The following is a 21,529-nucleotide window of genomic DNA, read 5'->3' on the forward strand; positions in this document are numbered from 1 at the left end:
TGGAAGCAAGTCGGAGCGGAAGACCGTCATTATATCAATCATTCCCCCCCCGCCTCCCTTTTGTCGATCATCGGCGCTCATCATCTAATGGGCTTTATGTGCTCCGGGACTAATTTCACTGTAAATATTGCAGTTGCTCTCCCTGGTTAGCGTCGGCGCGGAGTCACGGCGACACAAAGGATTCCTTTTTATTCTTCTTGTTTTAGCCGTCTTCTAAACGGAGGATTTCAAAACGGAGACGGTCAAAGCGATCCGCCGACTGAAACCCGCCGTACGACCCTGTTCTATTTCTGCACTTGTCACGGGAGTCTCTAATGGTCCCCTACACACTGACATTTATACCACTTTATTGCACTTAATGGCACATGAACATTTCTGACAGCAAGTGGCACACTCCCCGAGTTGGCATTAGGTGTTTGAACTTGAAGTGAAGCTTTTTGAAGCTATACAATGTTTTTGTTCCCATGGCGCCGCTATCATCGAAACCGCACCTTTTCAAACTGCAATTTTCTCCGCAGTGCTACAAAGTGGGCTCCAACCTGCAGACGCTTCCTGCTCAGATAGCTGACAAGAGCACAGGCGGGAGGTTTTTCAGTTCAGTGAGCGAAACGCGCACGGACGTCCATCCCGAAGATAGAAATGTCACTAATAAAATGCAAAGGTGCTTCAACATTTGGGTTTCGCCGGGAAAAAAAAAAAACAGCTGCTGCATTGATTCGTGTATTATCTATGAGGGTTATCCCGCACTCGGGGTCGTGGCGGGGGCTGCAGAGGCAAGGCTCACCCTAGAGACATTCACTTTTTTCACGGGAGCAAATTTCGCATGTCCCAGACACGTGCAAAACATGGAAATTCAACACAAAAAAGCCCCCCTGCTGGATTTGAACCGGAGACCGGGGGACACAGCTAGGTTGTTTTTCGCCGCCTGTCACAGGCGGGGTCCTTAGTGCCATCCCGTCGGGCCTGGCCGATCCCTCCGAGTCTTTGCTAAATCTTTGCAAAACAAGCTCTGTGTCAAGATTTAATTAGTATGTAATGCTTCGTCTGGAAACCCCGGGCCGCAGACAGAGGTCAGGTGACTGAGTCCAACTCCTATATCACTGAACACGGGCTTACGCACAACAAATCACGTCGAGGAAACTGCCGGGAAAAACAGGCGGGCGCCGGGCAACAGAAAACCCTAATCACAGCCTGAAAAATATCAATACGAAGAAGAACAGAGAGAAAGGATCGATACGGCCAGTCTCGTTGTGGATTTAAGCATCTTTACCAGTCGGTTAAAAATGCGCGAGTGAGAGAAGAAAAAAAACAAAACAACGAAGAGAACGGAGAGTTCCAGAGACGGACGGACGGACGGGGGTGACGGAGAATGCTAAAGAAGAGAAAGAAAGAGATGGTGGGAGTGATAAACAGACAGAGCCCGGGCGGCGAGAGAGCGCTTTTCCACTGATATGGATGGTTGGAGGGTCGATCGTCAAGCAGACGCGGCGTGCACGCATGCCTGCCCGCCTTCCCGCCTCCCTGCCTGATTGCCTGGCACACATTTGCATTATGGTTGCGCGGAGCCGAGCAGAAGAGCGGCGGCCAGGGGACTCTTTGATCTCCCAGCCTCTGTCTCTTTGATACACCATGTGGAAACACACCAGCAGATTCGCGAAACGGCAAAACGAGGAGATGATGTCGGGTGTTAAGAGGATATGTGTGTGTGTGTGCGCGCGCTAATGTTGGCTGGCGTTCATGTGTTATCGCAGATGTATATAGCGGAAATGATTGTGCAAATCTGTCAAGACCTCGATTGCAGTCCAAATGAGCACACACACACACACACACGCCGGCGCTGGTTGCCCTATTTTGTTAAAGTCAAGTGCATTGAGGCGGGGAAGTGGGGGGGGTGTTTTGCCTCCCTCATCTTGCCTTCAGGATTATCTAACATCGCCACGGCAACCGCTACCGTCAAGCAACGGATTCGCGTCCCCCCCCCCCCCCCCCCCCCCCCCCCGAAGTGTCATTTTCGTCAGGGTTCGAATCGGCCTCTCCATGGAGACCACCACCTGTCCTCTCGCAGTCACTTGACCTCTGACCTCTCAGACTCCTCACCTCCACCCGCCCCGTCGTTTCCCGTCCCCGGCCTGTCAGGATGATTTCAGGCTTGTTGTGTCTGGCCCGACTTTGTGTGGCGCGATTGAAGCGGTAATTACAACACTCGCTTTTCCTCCCACGGACAAAAAAAAAAAAACCTCGCCACCTATCATCCGCAGGCTTAACCCCACTCTCCATGCTGACATGCGGGGCCAAACACCGGCTTGTGTAGAACACCATTAACCCACAATTAAATTACAATCACCATAACAAAGGACGGGTGACATTTAAATCCACCAGTTGAGCCGGGATTAGCGGCGAACAGCACTTCTCTTGGGATGCCTTATCATCTCAATATGACACCGTGGATAAAGGAAAAGTGAATTAATCAAACTTTTCTCAGTATCTACCAGTGGGGTGGCCTCTTCCCTCGGTTAAGCCGAGGTTTATTACAGTTGACGGAAGTCAAACCCAGGAGTTGACTCGTCCAATCATAGCGGATCATTGCAGCACTGACGGAGTTGGGTCTGGACGGGATTTGATCAGAATGAATCAAATCCCCGTTGTCATCTGGCGAGGTGCATCGTTCACCCTGGAGCAGTCGCCGGGCGATCACAGGAACACACACACCGAGACATACCACCATTCTTTCCCTCGTTCTCAGTCGTCCGGGTCAGGGTGAATTCTTGTCCAAATCTTCTTGTCGTGGAAACTGGAGTTGAGTTTCTTCACTTGAAGACGTTTCACCGCTCACCCAAGAGGCTTCTTCAGTTTAGATGGACTGAAGAAGCCTCTAGAAGAAGAAGAAGAACCTATATGGGGACGTGCAACCATTCGCCCGCTCATTTATGTGTTAGGGGTGAGGGCTATAACGGGGCGAAACGTCTTCAAGTGAAGAAACGCAAGTCCAATTGCCACGACAAGGAGATTTCAAGCATTCTTTCCCTCATGTTTGTTAAATTTGGGGTCTCCAATGGACCTACGGCTTGTTTTTGGAACATGGGAGCAAACCCACGCAGACATGTAGACTCCTACGACACAAGAAAGACCCCCGCCTTCCTGGAATCGCACCGGCGACCTACTCGATGTGGGACGAAAGTGCTAACCGCTGCTCCGTGGTCCCGCCCACAGCTGTATTTTTAGAAGCATCACCACAGGTGATGCACTGGCGAAACCCAAAATGCGCTGACCTGACAAGGAAGCGCCTCTAGCAGCTGCACCTTGAATGCGTCCTTGACTCAAGGGCAGAGCACTCTGTCTTTGCACACCGGTAGCGCCTTAGCATTTCAAAACCTGAGCTAATTGTAAAAGCGGATGCAAAAATGTGTCAAAAATCTCAGCATATGGAGACCTGGTTGGTTTTTACTCCCTCCCGTCACCCAACAGCAGGTGAGGCGCGCGTTGGTTAAAGCTAGATACAATACGTTTGTGAACCGCAGGCATGAGTAAAGCATCTTTCCAGGAACAGAGCGGAGAAGCGAGATCTGATCGCCAGACACCGGAGACAAAGATTGCATTGTGAAGGCAGGTGTGAAGCGATGCGTTTTGAGCGGCCCACGTCTTTCCACACGAGAGCCCACGGCCATTGTGGCGCTACGGCCGCATGCTGACACGACCGTTGTTGGCAGGTTCGATGTCTTTTGTCGGTGTGTGTTCACACAAACATGCATTGGGTGATGAACAATGAACTGTTGGGCTAACAAAAATAACACTAGGTGATAAATTAATATAAATAATCCTGTAGGCTACTTGAGTACATGCAAAATACAAGAAGCACTAACTATTGAGTTTCAAGAAAATTAGGTCTTAGCTTGAGTTCTACCATTGAAGTAGCCTGAAACCAAAAGGTGTGCAGATGGGTGTCGGTAAAGAAGGGTCACTTTCATGAATATCCAAATGTTGGGAGAAGCTTCTGTCCCGTCATCGGTCGATTCTTTATGATCTGCGAAAGGCTCTGTGTTTGGATCCAAATTGAACAAAAGTCCAGCGTTCACTAGGAGCCTCTCTTATGTGCTTTTGTGGCAAACATAGCGAGGGAGCAGCTCTGAACAACATCCCAACCCTATTCAGGGGAACTTGCAAGCGGTCTCATGGGGAGAACAGCCCAATGTTGTCCTACCTTGAGCTTTTGAACTCGCACAGCTACAAGCGTCAAGCATAGAAACAGCACCGACGCAAGAGGTGGCTGAATTCTCTCGTGTATGTGTGCAAACACAAATCAAAACACAATTAAGAGCAACCATTAATAAAAATGACTAAACCGGCTTTGCCCTGGGACGCTCCGAGGCCAGCGGGTGATGAGAGGTCGCCCGCCAAGGTGAAACGCCAACGCAACATTCGGGCTCTGACACAGCAAAACCATGTCGGCCTTCAATCGGATGCGACGGTTGAGCAGAAATGAAAGCAATTTGATATAGCCCCGAAAGGAGAATGAGGAAATGAGATTGGCTTTGTGAGCTGAATAAGTAGGCGGCGGGATGCGAACGGAGAGCCGGGTTAAGTAGAAGGCTGCAGAGTCGGCGCTTAATGCTGAAACGGCACTAAAGTTCTTGCATGAGAGATTGCTTTTTCATAAGGAAGGCGGAGCTATGATGTTGCAATGCGCCTTACAGAGCGGGAGAGACTTAAGGACGCCGCGACCCGAAGCAATAAAGGAAGAGGGGAGCACTTTGTACTTACTTCATGGGTTTGAAGAGAGCCTGGCCGTAGTTCTGGAAGGTCATGATGAGCTTCAGCTGCGTGCCCCCAGACTTCATCGCTGTCAGGAGCGCAAAAGACAACAATGACATTAAGGAATGGACGGAGGCGTGACACGAGCTTGTGTAATGCCGTCCCTCAGGTTTGCGTCCGCGGGAAATGACTATAACCACTTGTTTTGTCTAATACCGAAGACCATTTCTTCTTTGTTTTGGGCTTCTCACAGAAGTGAATATTTTCACAGTGCTGACAGATTAGTTCTTGGTTCCCTTTGTCGGAAAAAATATACCCGTTCTCGCCAGTGTTTTTGAAACATTGGCAGGGAAAGAGCCACTCGAACAAAATCTTCGACCAATTAGAGAAAGACCGACTAAAGCAAAATGTCAGAAGCTACGATTAAAAAATATGTAATAATCATCAAACCCCTCTGGCTGAGGAGATATTTTTTTATGACTCTAATCACCAGTCAGGACCCTTTACATTATTAATGTGAAAAACAATCAATGGCATTAAAAATGGTTGTAATGAGTATCTGTTCATCACATAAAAGGTCCAGACAATGAATGTTTGATCTTTCAGAACAATGGGTTTAGTGATTTGGCTCAGTCGCTTTTCTGAAATGTCAGCAAATGCATCATTAATCTCACTGTAGCTGACATTCTCTTCGGGAGGGGGGGAAGCAGAACCATTACAGCGGGTGTCTTGGTGTGTTCAAGCCAGGCCCGAATCCTGTCTGTGGCGATTATAGCCCATAACAAGGGGTCAGATGTTATTAAACTGCGCGGCACGGTGGCGTAGCGGTTAGCCCTTGGCGTAGCATTTAGCCCTTAGCTATCAAAGCTACTCTTTACTAACACGCACAATTTTACGCTATTGTGCAGCAGATTGCATAATAGTGTGGCTGATCGTTGGATGCCGCTATGTAGCGAGAGTGAGCTAACAATCGAAAAATATGGTTCGTCTTCCGCTTTGCAATATGTGCCGTACCGGGATGTATCATTCGTCCGCTGTTTAGCCCGAGATGCAGCTGTGGTTAGCCCTTGGCGTAGCATTTAGCCCTTAGCTATTCAAACTACTCTTTACTAGTGCACAAGTTTACTCTATTGTGCAGCAGGTTGAGCCTGATGAATCATTTGTTTTGCTTTCTCACTTTAAAAACCCAAACGACTGATCGTTGGATGCCGCTATATAGCGAGAATGAGCTAACAATCGAAAAATATGGTTCGTCTTCCACTTTGCAATATGTGCCGTACCGGGATGTATCATTCCTCCGCCGTTTAGCCCGAGATGCAGCTGTGGTTAGCCTTTGGCGTAGCATTTAGCACTTAGCTATTAAAGGTAGTCTTTACTAGCGCACAAGTTCACTCTATTGTGCAGCAGATTGGGCCCGATGAATCATTTGTTTAACCTTTCTCACTTTAAAACCCAAACGACTGATTGTTGGATGCCGCTATATAGCGAGAATAAGCTAACAATCGATAAATATGGTTCGTCATCTGCTTTGCAATATGGGCCGCACCGGTATGTATCATTCTTCCGCCGTGTAGCCCGAGATGCAGCTGTGGTTAGCCCTTGGCGTAGCATTTAGCCCTTAGCTATTAAAGCTACTCTTTACTAGCGCACAAGTTCACTCTATTGTGCAGCAGATTGGGCCCGATGAATCATTTGTTTACCTTTCTCACTTTAAAACCCAAACGGCTGATCGTTGGATGCCGCCATGTAGCGAGAATGAGCTAACAATCGATAAATATGCTTCGTCTTAGGCTTTGCCGCACCGGGATGTACCATTCCTCCTCCTAGATGCAGCTGCGTTTGTTTGTGTGCGCGAGTGAATGCCCAAAAAGACTGATGTTGAGCTGTTTATTTGATAGGAAAGTGAAATGGGGGTTGGGGGCAGGGGTTCGGTTGGGGGTGAAGGACAGCCGGTGCTCGGTCAACGCTCTCTGCTCCTCCACTGTTTGCCCTCGCTGTGTATACTCTCTGGAGGATGACTGACACAATTCATCCTTCTCTCCCTTGGGTTTTCTCTCTCTTTGCACACCATAATACTTTCTGGCGGTACTCCTGGGACCCGGTCTGTCCTGAGGAAAGAGCCGCATGGGGAGAGACTGAATTTTACAACAATAAAGTGGATTAGCGGCCGCTTGTCATTAATTCGCCGACCGATCGGAAAGCCGCGTTTCGATGGCCTTTAGCCAAAGAACGCTCGAAATCGATGTTTGTGTTTATTTCTAAATCCGGGAATCCCGAGGGCGATCGAGACGTGACGACCGAAATTAATTACCGACGCGAGGTCCGACCTCACCTGCCGCCGCGGGAAATCCTGCATGGTCTTGGAGATGTTTGGAGGGATTTTAATTAAAGACTAATCTAATTGCGATCGGTGCGAACGGTTGTTTACACAGAAAGTGGAAACAACCATTGCAGACTTTATTCCATAATAAAAACCACACGTGGGGAACCTTCATGTTACTCCTCTCAAATGTTACTGAGAAGAAATAAAAGGGTAAACTACCTCCAAGACTCGTGTCCATATGTTTAGATAATAACCTCCTGTTGTAGGTTTCTATTGGTATTCTGCCCCAGGCCTGTGTTAAGAGTCTGTAATTACTGAGTCACCATGTATTTAAATGGCCGGAGACTCTGAGAACTACTTCCTCCATCCACCCAGGCTGAGAGTTAGAAAACGGGGAGGGGAAGAAAATCACAACAAATCCGAGCTCGGAAAAAAATAAGGAATAATTCTTCCTCCGGTGACCGAGCAGGAATGACTTGTTTTGTTGAAAAAAAAGAAAAGAAAACGTTAAGCCCTCTTTTTGTTAAGTATTTAATCTTCGCTAGAGACCAAATACAGTTGCGTCCCCGGGGGGGATAAACCTGAATTCTGCAATCACTTTTAGCAGCGAGTGCAACGTGAGCGACCTTCGGCAGGCACTCCTGGAATTTTGGGAGCGCGCTGAGCCAGAAAGGAAGACAAATAGAAAAAGGAAAAAAAAAAAAACCCGGATTCCATGTAAACTGCCCCTGGACAGAACATGGATTATTGGTTCTGTCAGGTGTCTGCTTTCGCCCGCAGTCAAGGCTTTTACTGATCCCCCGGAAAGCTACATTCGCCGCGCGCTTGTCGGTGAAACAAAAGCATAGGCATTAGATTTAAATCAAACCTCTATTTAGCCGTGGGATTTGCATTGAGACCAGGTGTTTTCTCAGGCTTTGTGTGAAACTGCATCGCAAAATCTCGCGCTCATGTGTTATCCTTTTATAAGGCGGGAGCGGCAGGTGGACGGCACCCCGGAGGCGACTTTGCATCTCCGTGCGTCCCTGCAAGTCAGCTCGTACCGTAAAGCGAACGCGTCTTTCACAAAAAGCTTGTCGAGCTTTGACGCAACCTCAAAAACCGGTTTTCGTACGTTGCAGACGCACATTTATAATGACATTGTTACGACATCCAACGGAGGCGGTTAGCCCTCCCGCCGAACGTGCAAGAAGGTCGCATTCCGACAGGTGGTCTTCCTTCGCGGGGTCACCACGTGTCTTTCTTTGACGCGTGAATTACAGACCGAACAGTCGTGAGAGAACGAATCTTCACACGTCTCTTTATGACGTGCGAATCTCTACGACTCGTGAATGATCGTGTGCAAATTTTGGATGAAAGAGTGAATAGTTGCACGTCTCTATATGGCGTGCGAATGACTGAGTGAAAGGTTGTTTGTCTCCATATGATGAGCGAATGATTGCACACAGTTGCTCATCTCCGAGCGAACGGTCGTATGTCCGTATGTGAATGACAGTGAATGCTCGTGTGTCTCTATATTAAGTGAATCACGTTTTTATATGAGGCACCGCAGACACTTTAAACAATCAAGGTACGATATTTCACTAATAATCATACGAAAGTACCTCCTACAGGTAGACTGTCACTCTTATTTGTTTACATGATCCCATTTTGCTCTTGTTTTTCTCTTTCTTGCTCTTCTATTTATTTTTCTTTGTACCCAGAACCCGGGTACAAATTGTGTACCACCTACTGCAATGTGTGCTGGTATGACAGTAAAAGTGAATCCTTAAATGAGTGAGAGAACGGTGATATGTCGATATGTGGCTTGTGAATGAAAGCGAATGGCTGTTTGTTTCTATAGGAACGTGTGAAAGAGAGGGTTGATGATGTGCGTTTTTATATTAAACGTTACTGACAGAGTGAAAAGGGTACGAGAGGGGGAATCAAGGATGACTAGTTGTATGTTTGTGACTCGCGAATGAGAGGTTGAATGGTGTCGCTAAGTGTAGAGAATGAACAAAACTAAAGCCGCCTCAATCAAACCGGAGTGAGAAAACCCGCTTAAAGCATCCGAAATGGAAACGTCCTCTTTTTCGAGGAGGACCTCCGACGGCGTCAGAACCCCCTCGGCGTGACTCACTCACCCACGCTGGTGATCCTCTGGGTGACCAGGTCCTTCAGGAGAGCGTCGACCACGGGGTTGTGTCTGGAGTAGAGCTCGAATCGGTTAATCCCAATGTGAAAGCGGAGCCAGTTGGGGTAGGAGTCGGCCGTCAGCTCCCCCGTGGGGCCGAACTCGTCCATGTTCCCGTCCCCGTTCCTGGGCGGGAGAGGAGGAGGTTAAGGGAGGGAGGGGGGATTTTTTTTTTTTTTTTTTTTTTTTTCTCTTTCTCTTTCCGCCCCCACACTCAGGGCGACAGGTGCCGCGCACCCGTGGAGAAGAAACACACAGGCGACAAACATGCATCCCCCTGGTCTGGGCATGGAAAACATACATCTGGCCTTTCAGCGGCTGACTCTGGGAGCAAGAGAAAAATGACTTTACCATTCCTGCTCTGCAGCTTTGGGGTCAAATCGGATGTCCGTGTTGACGTTGAACAGCGTGTCCTCGTCTGTCAGAGGAGGCGGGGATCTCCTGTACAAGGGATGCTCGTAGAGGGCCGACAACCTTGAACCCCTGACCGGTGCGTTTCCGGTCACGGCGGCGTCCCGGATGAGCGGTCTCTTCCGGTCCCCGCCGGGGCGCTCCGGCCTGCCGAACGCCTGCGCCTTGTCGCCCGCCGCCGGGATCTTCTCCAGGGAGTGGGAGGAGACGTTGGAGCTCGGCTCGTTGCTGAAGTCCTGCAGGATCCGCAGGGTGTGCTTGTTGGGCCAGCCTTGCTTCCCCCAGCCGCGGGGCTCCGCGCTCGGCGTGTGCGAGCAGGAACAGCCGCCGCCGTTACCGCCGCCGCCGCCGTTCCCGCCGTTCCCGCCGTGCCGCTCCAGCTTGGGGAGCAAGTCTATCATGATGTGCATGGAGCACGCAACCAGGAACACCATGAGGATTAGAACCCGGAATTTACGCAGGAGGATCATCTTCATGGTCTCCCGTTTGAGCAGATGTGAGTATTTGCTGCAGATGATCAACACGCAGATGAAGAGGCTGACTACATCGCTGATGATGTTGATCACACTGGACGCCAGTCTGATAAAATATACATTAAACACGTAGGAGCCATCTTCGCTGGCCGTCTTGAGTAGATGATTCAGTGTTCACGCTTCGCGGTCCGACATCGGACTTTCCGGGATTCAGCGGCAGCGGCGGCGCGGAGGAGGAGGAGGAGGAGGAGGAGGGGCCGTCCGGGAGCGGCCAGGTGATCCGAGCGGGTCGAACCGGCGGTCGGCTCCGGCGAGCCGCATCCTCCCCCGGCGGGGACCGGGAGGAGGAGGAGGAGGAGGACGGACGGACACAGACAGACACAGAGAAAGGGGGTGCGGGGGTCCGTGAAATGTGCGTGTCCGTGGGGGTCTTACCGACGATCGGTCGGGCGAAGGCGCGCACAAGCTCCACCGGGGAGGGGAAAAAAAAAAAAAGTCCCACGGAAAGTCCCGGCGGGGATATAATAACGCGAGATTGCGCCGGGGAGCTGCGGATGGGACCGTGAGGGGAGAATGCGCTCCGTGTAGCGTGCGTGGATCCGCGGTGGGTGTGTTAAATACGACGCCGGAGCCGCGGGGACTGGATCCAGCCTTTGCGCAGCGTCACTGCGCGCAGATTGGCTGGAGCAGAAAGAGAGAGAGAGAAAAAAAAAAAAAAAAGAGAGAGAGCCGCACATAAGTGCCCATCTGTATTCCTCTTGGAATAAATCCTCCCTGCACATCCAGGCCGTGCAAGAAGAGGGCGTCTTTCCTCTGTTCCAGTATTCTGTCTGCAACCCTCCTCCTCCTCCTGCCCCCTTTTTTTTCCCCCCCTCCTGAAATTCATCTGCTGGAATCCCTGTGAAATGTCTCCTCCGAGACGCCAGTCAATCCATCCATGATACATTAGGCAGGCCTATTAGACCGCTCATCAGTCTGAGGATCCACTTCCATCCCGCGCTGCTGCCACTCAGCGGCAATCACATCTTCAATAATGTTTAAAGGGCGGCGTGAAACGAAAGCCACAAAAAGCACATTTCTCCTTTTTTTTTCTATTTGTCTTTCTCCGAGGGCCCCCCCCCCCCACCCCCGATCGCCGCCTCCCCCGAAGAGGCCTTTTGCGAAATAGGCCCGGTCGCCGCTTTCCCGGAGGTTTGAACCCGCGCGTGAAACCGTCCCGAAGGAAGCCGAACGCAACAATGTCCAGTTAGCGCTTTACGTTTCTTCTTTATTATGGCCGATCGGCGCCGGTTTACATCCGCGTCCAGGCTCGCCGTGGCAGCTGTAAATAGGCAACGTAGACGAGGTAATAAACCGCAAGCGTATCACTGTATGGCGTCTACGGATGAGTAAGTGTTCATAGGGTCTGTGATTACCTCTGTAGATTGGTTTGTAATTAAAAGAGACCGGAGAGGAGAGAGGCTGCCGTCGAAGGCTAAATCAGCAGCTGAAAGAATGGAGTTATAGAGAGGAGAAGTGGCTTAAGACTGGCTCTGTGGGGGATTTACTCAGTGGAACAAATCATTAGTTGTGAATCTTAATGAAGCTGATATAAGGCAAAACAGCAGCGTAGATCACGGATAATCTGAAGCTCAGAGTCGAGTGAGTGTTTGCGCGTGCGTGCGTGTGTGTGTGCGTGGAGACCCGCGCTCGCCGGCTCCACTCGAGTCCCGTTTTGGATGCGAAGACCAATCCTGACTGAAACCGGTTCTACACATGCTGCAAATATATGGCGTGAGTTTTGAGATTACCTAAGGCAACGTGTAAACAGATGTGAGATTAGATGTAAACATACATACATACATACAGTCATATGTACAGACATACAGATACACATGTACGTAGTACATTCATGTATTCATACATGCATGTGTGCATGTATGCATATATACAGTACATACTTAAGTATATTCATAATTACCCATATACAAAGATGCATGCATACAAACAGTATATACATAAATTCAAATATTCATGAATTCATGCATGCATACATACAGTGCATTCATATATTCATACATGCAACCATACATGCAAACAGTACATGCACAAATTCATACATACATACATAGAGTCATATATTCTTACTTGCATACATGCACAGTACGTACATAAATTCATATTTTCATCATTTCAAACATTCCTACATACATAGAGTATATTTATAGATATACAATAATTAATACATGCATGTTTTCATACTTCATTCATATATTGATTATCAAAAACCTACATACACTATGTTCATATGCAGACAAATTCATACATAGATACAAACAGTACCACATGAATTCATATATTCATAATTCCATGCATGGACACATACATTTCATACATTGATATATTCATACATTCATGCATACAAACAAACATGCATTCATACCAACAGTACATGCACAAATGTATATGTTCATAATTCCATGCATACAGTACATTCATAAATTCAAATTTTCATATGTGCATACATACTGTATCTCAAACATGCGTGCAGATGGATAGATGACCTTGACTCTTGACCCGGAGAGTCCCCTCCCTCCAGGTGGCCCTGGGATATTGTGTTCACGAGGAACGGGATGACCCAAAAAGCAAAACAACAAACAAAAACAAAGATTGTTTGTAAGTGGCGGACAGTGAAAAGTAGCGGATCAGAGATGTATTAAAAACAAAAGCGGTAATGTTTTCCCAACAACAACCTACTGAATTAGATAGTGACAAAAATAAAAAAAAAAATTAAAAAAAGTATTTTCCAACAATGAAAATATTCCCCACCCTCACCTCAAAATGACCCCGCGAGCAAAACTTTACGTGCACAAGCCGGAGTTGACAGCGGCGTTTAGATCTTGACTAATTTCCAGCAAAGCAAAGGGTCTATCAAATTGCCTCCTCCGGGGTTCGATGTCAGCTGAGCGGAGGACAAAGTGATGCTCGCTGCCTGTCTGGATCTCACGCCAGCCACCGTAGCCCGTGGCGTAGTAGCCCGGGGTGAAACAATCAGAGATGAATGTGTATTGATGTCAGTCAGACATGGATCACAGCAGTCAATGGGTCAGTGGTTCCTCACAAGGCCCTGTCTTGTGCAATCGCTGCCGGGTCTTTCAGGAGGGATCAAGACGACCGCTTGATTCGCCGCGCGGTGACGTCAATGCCTTTTTATTTTAAAATTCTAATTTCGAATGCTGTCGCACAACATTACCGACTCAGAGCCGGTAATAAAAGCGGAATGTTGAGAGATGACTGCCCGCAGCCCCACTGTATTGAAATTCTCATTCTATTAAGGGGAAGAACAGCAAACTGAACTACTATGACAAAGCACCTCACAAGACAAAAGCGTGCACGTTTTGCAATCCTAGTGTCAAATTTCACCTTTTGCCTGCAGAATTCACCCTTTGTCTGCCTTTTTTTTTTTTGACTTCCTGATCACAATCTGTGACACAAATGCCTGATTGAGAAACATTGCCCGATATTCCGTGTGGCAACACTATTAAAAAGCACCTCGCGCAGACAAGATCAGTAGAAGGCCATCCTAACAGATAGCGCGATACCACGCAGGCACATAAATACACAAGATTTATGTCCTCCACACTTCACAGTGCCTCCCTGGGAGATGGAGAAAGGATAGCCAGATACTGTAGCGCTATCCGTGTTCCTATCTGCGCTCCCAGATCAGGTGTTACTGTACAAAGTCTGTCAACTCCTGCTGATTTGAGGCAAAATGAAGACTTTTATTTTTTTTGCCCACTAATACGAAAAACCATAAAACACTTCTGCTCACTGTCTCTATTGTTTCTCTATAAATATGTATATATTGTGAGTGGGCGGCTCAGTGGCGCAGTGTTCAGTGCTTCCCACTCATAGCAAGATGATCCCCGGTTGGATTCCGACCTTTCTGTCTCCAGGTTCTCCCCGTCTCTGCAAGGTTTTTGTCTTCAAAAACACACAGGAGGGTATTTAGAGACCCTAAATTAGCGAGACCTGAATAAAAGTGTACGGCTGTATGTCTCTATATGACCCGCATGAGAGAATTAACGGTTGTACGGTAGGTTTCTGAATGAGAGAATGAAGGTCGTACTGTAGGTCCCTACATGACATATAAAGGGCAGGTAAATGGTTTTATGGCTTTATATCAGAATCAAGAAAACCTTTATTTGTCCCTGAGTGGCAATTTGGGGGTACACGTGCAGCTTATGTGGTGCGCTCAGTCGTACAGAAATTCCAGTCCTGTGGAATACTGTGTATATTTGCAGTATTTAATCTGTTATTATGTAATTATGCAATTACAATAATGTTGCACTATATTATTGTGCAAATAATGCATAGCAGGCGCGGTTTGTGTATCATCAGCTGCGATGAACTTTGGTAGGAATCTTGATTATTTCTTTTAAATGTAGCTTTCTTTTTGCCGGCAGTCTTCGTCGCTTCTGCCAGTCTCATCGTTTACTCGTTTCCTCCCGAAAAAGCTCTTTGGTTTCTGGCTCATTTTTTTTTTTCAAGGGTTAGCTTGTGGTAGCCGATGTGTGAAATAGCGCGACGGAGTTTAATGCGGCAGTAAGGCGAAGGCGGAAACTGTCGTTTTTCAAAATAAGATCCAGAAGGTCAAGTGAAAAAACTTTGTACCAAATGATCTAGGAGATGATTGACAGCTGTCGTCGGACAAGCAGCCGGGTTCAACCCGGTCCGATCGCCAGTCGATGCCACGTATTGGCTAACGTTGGCCTCGTTGCCGCTACTCTGGAATTTTCCATCAATTCCAAATCATTTCAAAGGGTGTTTAGGGACAGGAAATCAGAAACACAAGTGTTAATGCCTTTACAGCTTATTTTCTTTTACGAATTAAAAACATCGCTCGGCGCAGCAATTCTACTTTTTCTTTTACAATGGGGTTATTATCTACAATATGAAGTGGTGACATTAAAACATAGAAATAGAAAACAGCAGCGGACAAATAAACAGACAGACCGGTGTTGAAGTGCGGATGTTATTTGAATTAACCCGAGAGACAAAGAATAAAATACTATATTGGATGTAAAAAGCAGCCAAATAACAGTACCAGTCATCTAATTTGTACTGAGAAAGATTTTGTTTGCAGACCGGTACAAAATGATCAGCGAACCGGTGCTGGTCTGGGGACCAAGGGCTGGGGATCCCTCATCTAGATGACACATAAATGAATGGTGAATGGTTGTATGTTTATCTTCTTCTTCTTTTCCTTTCGGCTTTTCCCTTCAGGGGTCGTCACAACGAATCAACTTTCTCCATCTAACCTTATTCTCTGTATCCTCCTCTCTCACACCAACAACCTTCATATCCTCTCTCACGACGTCCTTAAATCTTCTCTTCGGTCGTCCTCGAGACTTCCTGCCTTGCAGCTCCGATTCCGGCATCCGTCACTCTCCCTCCTCTGTACATGACCCAACCATCTCAGTCTGGCTTCTCCGACCTTCTTTCCAAAACATCTAACATGAGCTGTTCCTCTTATAGACTCATTCCTGATCCTATCCATCCCCCAAAGAGAACCTAAGCATTTTCATCTCTGCGACCTCTAGCTCTCCCTCCTGTCTTTTTGTCTCTGGAATTGTTTCTAGATCATACAGCATCGCTGGTCTCACCACTGTCTTGTACACCTTTCCTTGCTGATAGCCTTCTATCTCATAGTACCCCTGATACTTTTCTCCACCCATTCCAGCCTGCTTGAACCCGTCTCTTCACCTCTTTTCCACACTCTCCATTGCTCTGGACTGTTGACCCCAAGTACCTGAAATCCTCCAACTTCTTGATCTCCACTCCCAGTAGCCTCACCGTTCCACCCGAGTTCCTCTCATTCACTCACATATATTCTGTCTTGCCGCGACTAACTTTCATTCCTCTCCTTTCCAGAGCATACCTCCACCTCTCTAGACTTTCCTCAACCTGTTCTCTGCAGATCACAATCTCATCTGCAAACATCGTGGTCCATGGAGATTCCTGTCTAACCTCATTTGTCAGCCTGTCCATCACCACTACAAACAAGAAGGGGCTCAGAGCTGATCTCTGATGGAGTCCCGTCTCCACCTTGAACTTCTCTGCTACACCTACAGCACACCGCAGCACTGCCTCACAGCTAGCATACATGTCTCGCACCGGTCTAGCGTACTTCTCTGCCATTCCAGAATGGTTGTTTGAGAGAGTGAATAGTTGTACACTATATCTCTATGTGGCATGTAACTGAGCAGGTGAATGGTTGTATGTTTATATGATGGCTGAATGGTTGTGTTTCTCTGTACGTGGTAAACGGTCCAGGTCCTTTCACCCAATGCTCGAGTCCAGTATAAGCCGTCTGGATAATCACTTAATGAATAAATAAATGTGTATATATGTTGTTATTGTTCGTGCAAGGATGGGTTATATTCAGTGGCGGAGGCAATATCATCAAGGCATTTCAAAGACTTTTAGTAAAACCTCAACAGTTTCTTGTTGTTTTACAAAAAAGCAGCCTAAACTTAAAAACTTCTAAAATGGTGAATTAAAACAAAGACACGTGGGTTTATTTAAGATGAATCTTTGTTCTCATCCGAGCGAGCCGCTGTGAGAAAAACACGGATCATGTTACAGAAGTGAAACTCGAAGGTAGGTGACACAACGCAACCTGCCTGGATTCTTCACATTCATTTGTGGCCTTCTGGAAAGATCCCTTCTCGCCTTGCAAAATAATACAATGAGCGTATTATGTGTTGTTTCTCCTGGAACCGCTGGAAACTCTTCGGTGCACGTAGGCCGCAGATTCATATTAAAATTCTGGATTAAAAAAAAAAAGGGGGACAAACACGACAAGGTCGGAAAACTTCGTGAAATAAGTATTCATGCGGATTCGAAGGCCGGCGTACGCAGGCTTGTGTTCTTATTACTAGTGAAGAGTCAAACAGTAGGCGCTTGAATAATCAGGGAAACACACACCTCACCTTCTACCACCAGATCAGTGCTGCTTTCAGGTTATTCACACAACCACACAAACCCAGACATCTGAAACTGAAATATGGTGTGTGCGCTGCAGATCTGCTTTGCGGCGCCAAACACATTTAGGGACTTAGTCCTCGCTAACACTTCCTGTATTCCGGCGCGAGTCTATTGGATTAAGCGCAAGCCAATACGTGGATTTAGAGGCAAATGAATCACGGCTTATTAACAAAGCGTGGCTCATCTGATTTATCACGTGGGGTTCAAACGGGAAGACGCGGAGTCACCCCCAGAACTGCTGGGAAATATACCGCTCAAAATAATAAAGGGAACGCTTCAACTACACAACGCGACCCCGAGTCGATCACGCTTCCGTGAAATCAAAGCGTCCACTTAGGAAGCAACATCGATTCATTCGGACTTGTTTTAATGACGAGTCGTGTGTTTTTCCACTTTCATTTTGAGTGCGACTCCAAATCCGGACCTTCACGGGTTCATCCATTTGATTTCCATTAATAATGTTTGTGTGATTTTGCTGTCGACACGTTCGACTACTTAAAGAACAAAGCAGTTCATAAGACTATTTCACTCAGTCAGATCTAGGATGTGCTATTTTTCGTGTTCCCTTTATTTTTTTTGAGCCAGCAAAATGAAGCATCAACCGTCCTGTTTTCTGCCACTCCCCTGGTATTGTCTGTGTAAATTTATTTGTCGCAGTTCGCGCCCGTGGCCTGACCCGGGGGTTCAGCGGGAAACAAGACTAATTTCCATCCTCGAGCAGCGCCGTCTTCGCCGCATCTGATGCGCAACATTCAAATGGATATCACAGATAACAATTGCCTTCTGTTGGCCCCAATAAGCCTCACGACCTCCTCCTCCTCACCTCCATTTACAGCTGCTCATTTGAGAATACGGCCCTGTAAAAAACCGAGACACATTTAAACCGTCATTATAATCCTTTCCTTCAATAACATCCCAGCTCCAGAGGCCCGGTGGCGTTTTTGCAATCATGAGACTTTTCTCCGAGGCCCGGAGGGCCCGGCTTTTCTTTCCACCGCGTGTCTTCATAACCCCCGCGTCCGTCTGTGATTGTGTTTCATCCGCTCTCTCATAACGTTTGCACGCTTTAAACAATCGCCGCCTTTTGCACGATGTTTTGCACGCCGGCCTTAAAAAAGTGTTGGGAGGAAGACGCGCCGGCCCTGAGCGCGTCCTTTGGGAAAATGACAGCGAGATAACATGCAAAAGTCATAAAGAGGTCATTGTTTCTACAAACCATGCCTGAGGACATTCTTCATTCCAGTATCAGTCTATTTTTAAATGGATTTTTCACGAATCAGGAAACTGGGGGTTCAGTCTGGACCCACCAGACCTTCCAGTTGGACCCATCCATCCATCCATCCATCCATCCATCCATCCATCCATCCATCCATCCATCCATTCATTCATTTTATCCATTCATTCATTCATTTTATCCATTCATTCATTCATTTTATCCATCCATCCATCCATCCATCCATCCATTTTATCCGTCCATTTTATCCATCCATTTTATCCATCCATTTTATCCATCCATCCATCCATCCATCCATCCATCCATCCATCCATCCATTCATTCATCTATTTATCCATCCAGCATTGTTGAGCTGCATTTTGTAATAATGTTGCATTTTGTAATAAACGTCCAAAATGTAATAACTTTTTCATTTCATTTTGTAATAAAGCTGCATTTTGTAATAAATTGCCGCATTTTGTAATAAACTGCCCCAACACATTTTGTAATAAGTTTTGCCGCATTATGTAATAAGTTATTACATATTGAGAAGATTATTACAAAATGCACTTGCAACTTTTTTATTCTCTTGGAAATGTAATAACATGGTGCATTATGTTATAGCAATTCTTAAGCATAGTTTATTTGTTTGTTAATTGTATTTTATTTTACTTTAAAGTATTTGTAAAAGCTAGGCCTATTATTAGTACCACTGTATTACCCTAGTAGCAGTACTTAGCAATTACTATCAGTACACTATTCAAAGGTTGAATTAACAGAGAATATTCTATAAATTCAATGTTATTACATTTCCTAGAGAATAAAAAAGTTGCAAGTTCATTTTGTAATAATCATCTCAAAATGTAATAACTTATTACATAATGCAGCAAAATTTATTACAAAATGCGATGGGGCAGTTTATTACAAAATGCGTCCGTAGTACAAAATGAAATGAAAAAGTTATTACATTTTGGACGTTTATTACAATATGCATTATTCTTACAAAATGCGGCTCAACAAGCATTGACGGTATTTCTACATGGAATGATTCATTATAACTAATTTCTCTTAAACCTTGAAACCACTTATATTTCATTTTCTTTCTTTCTTTATTCCTGCTAATCTCTTCCTGTTTACTAATTTTATTTCTTTTTTCATGGAGCGTCTGAGACCACTCCGTTCCCTCTGGGATCAATAAAACTTTCCTGATTCTGATTTGTTGTTTTAAGCGTGGAGAGTCACAGTGATTTGGATGGTGGTCAGTTTCAAAAGCCGTTGAATGGCAGAAACCCACCGTCTCCTGCGATTTATTCCTGTTTTTTTTTTTTTTTTTTTTTTTTTGCATATTTGTAAAAGCGGGGCTTAAAATAGCCCGTTCGTAATCGCCGATAAATCCGATTTGACGCCTTAAAAAACATCTTGCGATCATGTGTGTATCGTGACCCCTGCCGCGGAAGATTCGGGCGGGTGATTCGGCTGGTCAGCCGCCATCATCCACGCAGACAAAGGGTTACAGGAAATAATCTCGGAGATTATCCGTGTCGATGCCGGATCCAGGCTTCCATGCCTCGTGACTCATTTGGACCACATTAGATCGAGATGAAACTGATAAGTGACTCCTGTGTCCGCCGGTGATCCGCAGATCATCACATTTTTATTTATTATTGTTCCTCTTCATCATCCTCTCCTACGTGAATGCAATCTTTATCAGAGTATGAATGGCTGCACGTCTCTATATGACGTATGAATGAGAAGGCGAATGTTTGCATGTCTCCATGTGACGTATGAATGAGAGGGTGAATGGTTGTATGTTTCGATATCATGCGATTGAAAGGGTGAACGGTTGCATGTCTATATAATGTGTGAATGGTTGTATGTCTATCTAACACATGAATGAGTGAGTGAATGGTTTTATGTTTCTATGCGATGTAAGAGTGAAAGTTAACAGTTGCAAAATCTTTGTACTTAAGACACTTTATAGCCTTGACTTGTTACTTTGACACGATAGTTTTATTTGTATTTCTTATTCTCCCCTCTTTTTTCATATTGTTTATACAATTTTCTACTATTATTTATTGTTGTTATGTTTAACTTGAAACCCTGGCACAACAATTTCCTTCGGGATAAATAAAGTTGTTCTTATGTCTCCATATGACGTATGAATTAGGGTGAATGTTTGCACATCTTTGTGATGCTGAATAAGAGAATGAATGGTTGCATGTTTCCACTGGACATGTGAGTGAGAGTGAATGGTTGTATGTTTCTATGACATGTGAATGGTTGTATGTCTTTCTAACACAAGGGGGTCAAGGGTTGCATGCCTCCATATACTGATGAATGAGGGTTAATGGTTGCACATCTATGTGATGCTGAATAAGAGAATTAATGGTTCCATGTTTCTATATGATGTGTGAATGAGAGGGCGGATGGTTGCATGTCTCTATATGACACTTGAATAGTTATATGTTTCTATGTGATGTACAAATGACAGGGTGAATAGCTGCCAGTCGATATGATATTGAATCAGAGGGTGAATGGTTGCTTGTCTCTTTATGACACTTGAATGGATGTCTGTCAAACATATGAATAAGAGAGTGAATGTTTGCATGCCTCTATATGACGTATGAATGAGGGGGGGAATGGTTGCATGTGTACGTGATGCTAAATCAGAGACTGAATGTTTGTGTGTCTCTACATGACACGTAAATGGCTGTTTGTCTATCTCACACATGAATGACTGAGTGAATGGCTGCGCGTCTCAATGTGAATTTGTGTCAAAATCTGAAAAAGCCTCTCAGATGAGAGGTGAAAAATCTTCAAGTGAAGAAATTTAAGTCCAGTTGCCACAACAAGAAGATTTTGTTCAGAATTCGGTCGCACGTCTTTTTTTATTGTGTACAGGACTGTCTCAGAAAATTAGAATATTGTGATAAAGTTCTTTATCATCTGTAATGCAATTACAAAAACAAAAATGTCATACATTCTGGATTCATTACAAATTAACTGAAATATTGCAAGCCTTTTATTATTTTAATATTGGTAATTATGGCTTACATCTTAAGAAAACTCAAAAATCCGATCTCAAAATATTAGAATATCATGAAAAAGTAATTTTTGTTTTTTTAATTAACAGTCGTGTAAATGAGAGGGTTAAT

General features: G+C 45.8%; 1 protein-coding gene across 1 annotated transcript in view; it reads right to left on the reverse strand.

The window, feature by feature from the left end:
* Positions 1–10,721, reverse strand: part of fam20cb (FAM20C golgi associated secretory pathway kinase b) — a 58,041-nt gene extending 47,320 nt beyond the window's left edge. Inside the window, exons 1-3 of the mRNA XM_086140302.1 lie at positions 9,600–10,721; positions 9,199–9,374; positions 4,759–4,837 (exon numbers count right to left, since the gene is read on the reverse strand). Of these exons, the coding sequence (XP_085996428.1) occupies positions 4,759–4,837; positions 9,199–9,374; positions 9,600–10,135 (791 nt within the window). The 5' untranslated portion in view covers positions 10,136–10,721. The remainder of the gene's footprint in view (positions 1–4,758; positions 4,838–9,198; positions 9,375–9,599) is intronic.
* Positions 10,722–21,529: the final 10,808 nt, after the last annotated feature.

This window comes from Fistularia commersonii, chromosome 33 (genome assembly GCF_037954325.1).
Source record: "Fistularia commersonii isolate RoL2024-O1a breed Wild chromosome 33, RoL_Fcom_v1.0, whole genome shotgun sequence".
Lineage (NCBI taxonomy): Eukaryota > Metazoa > Chordata > Actinopteri > Syngnathiformes > Fistulariidae > Fistularia > Fistularia commersonii.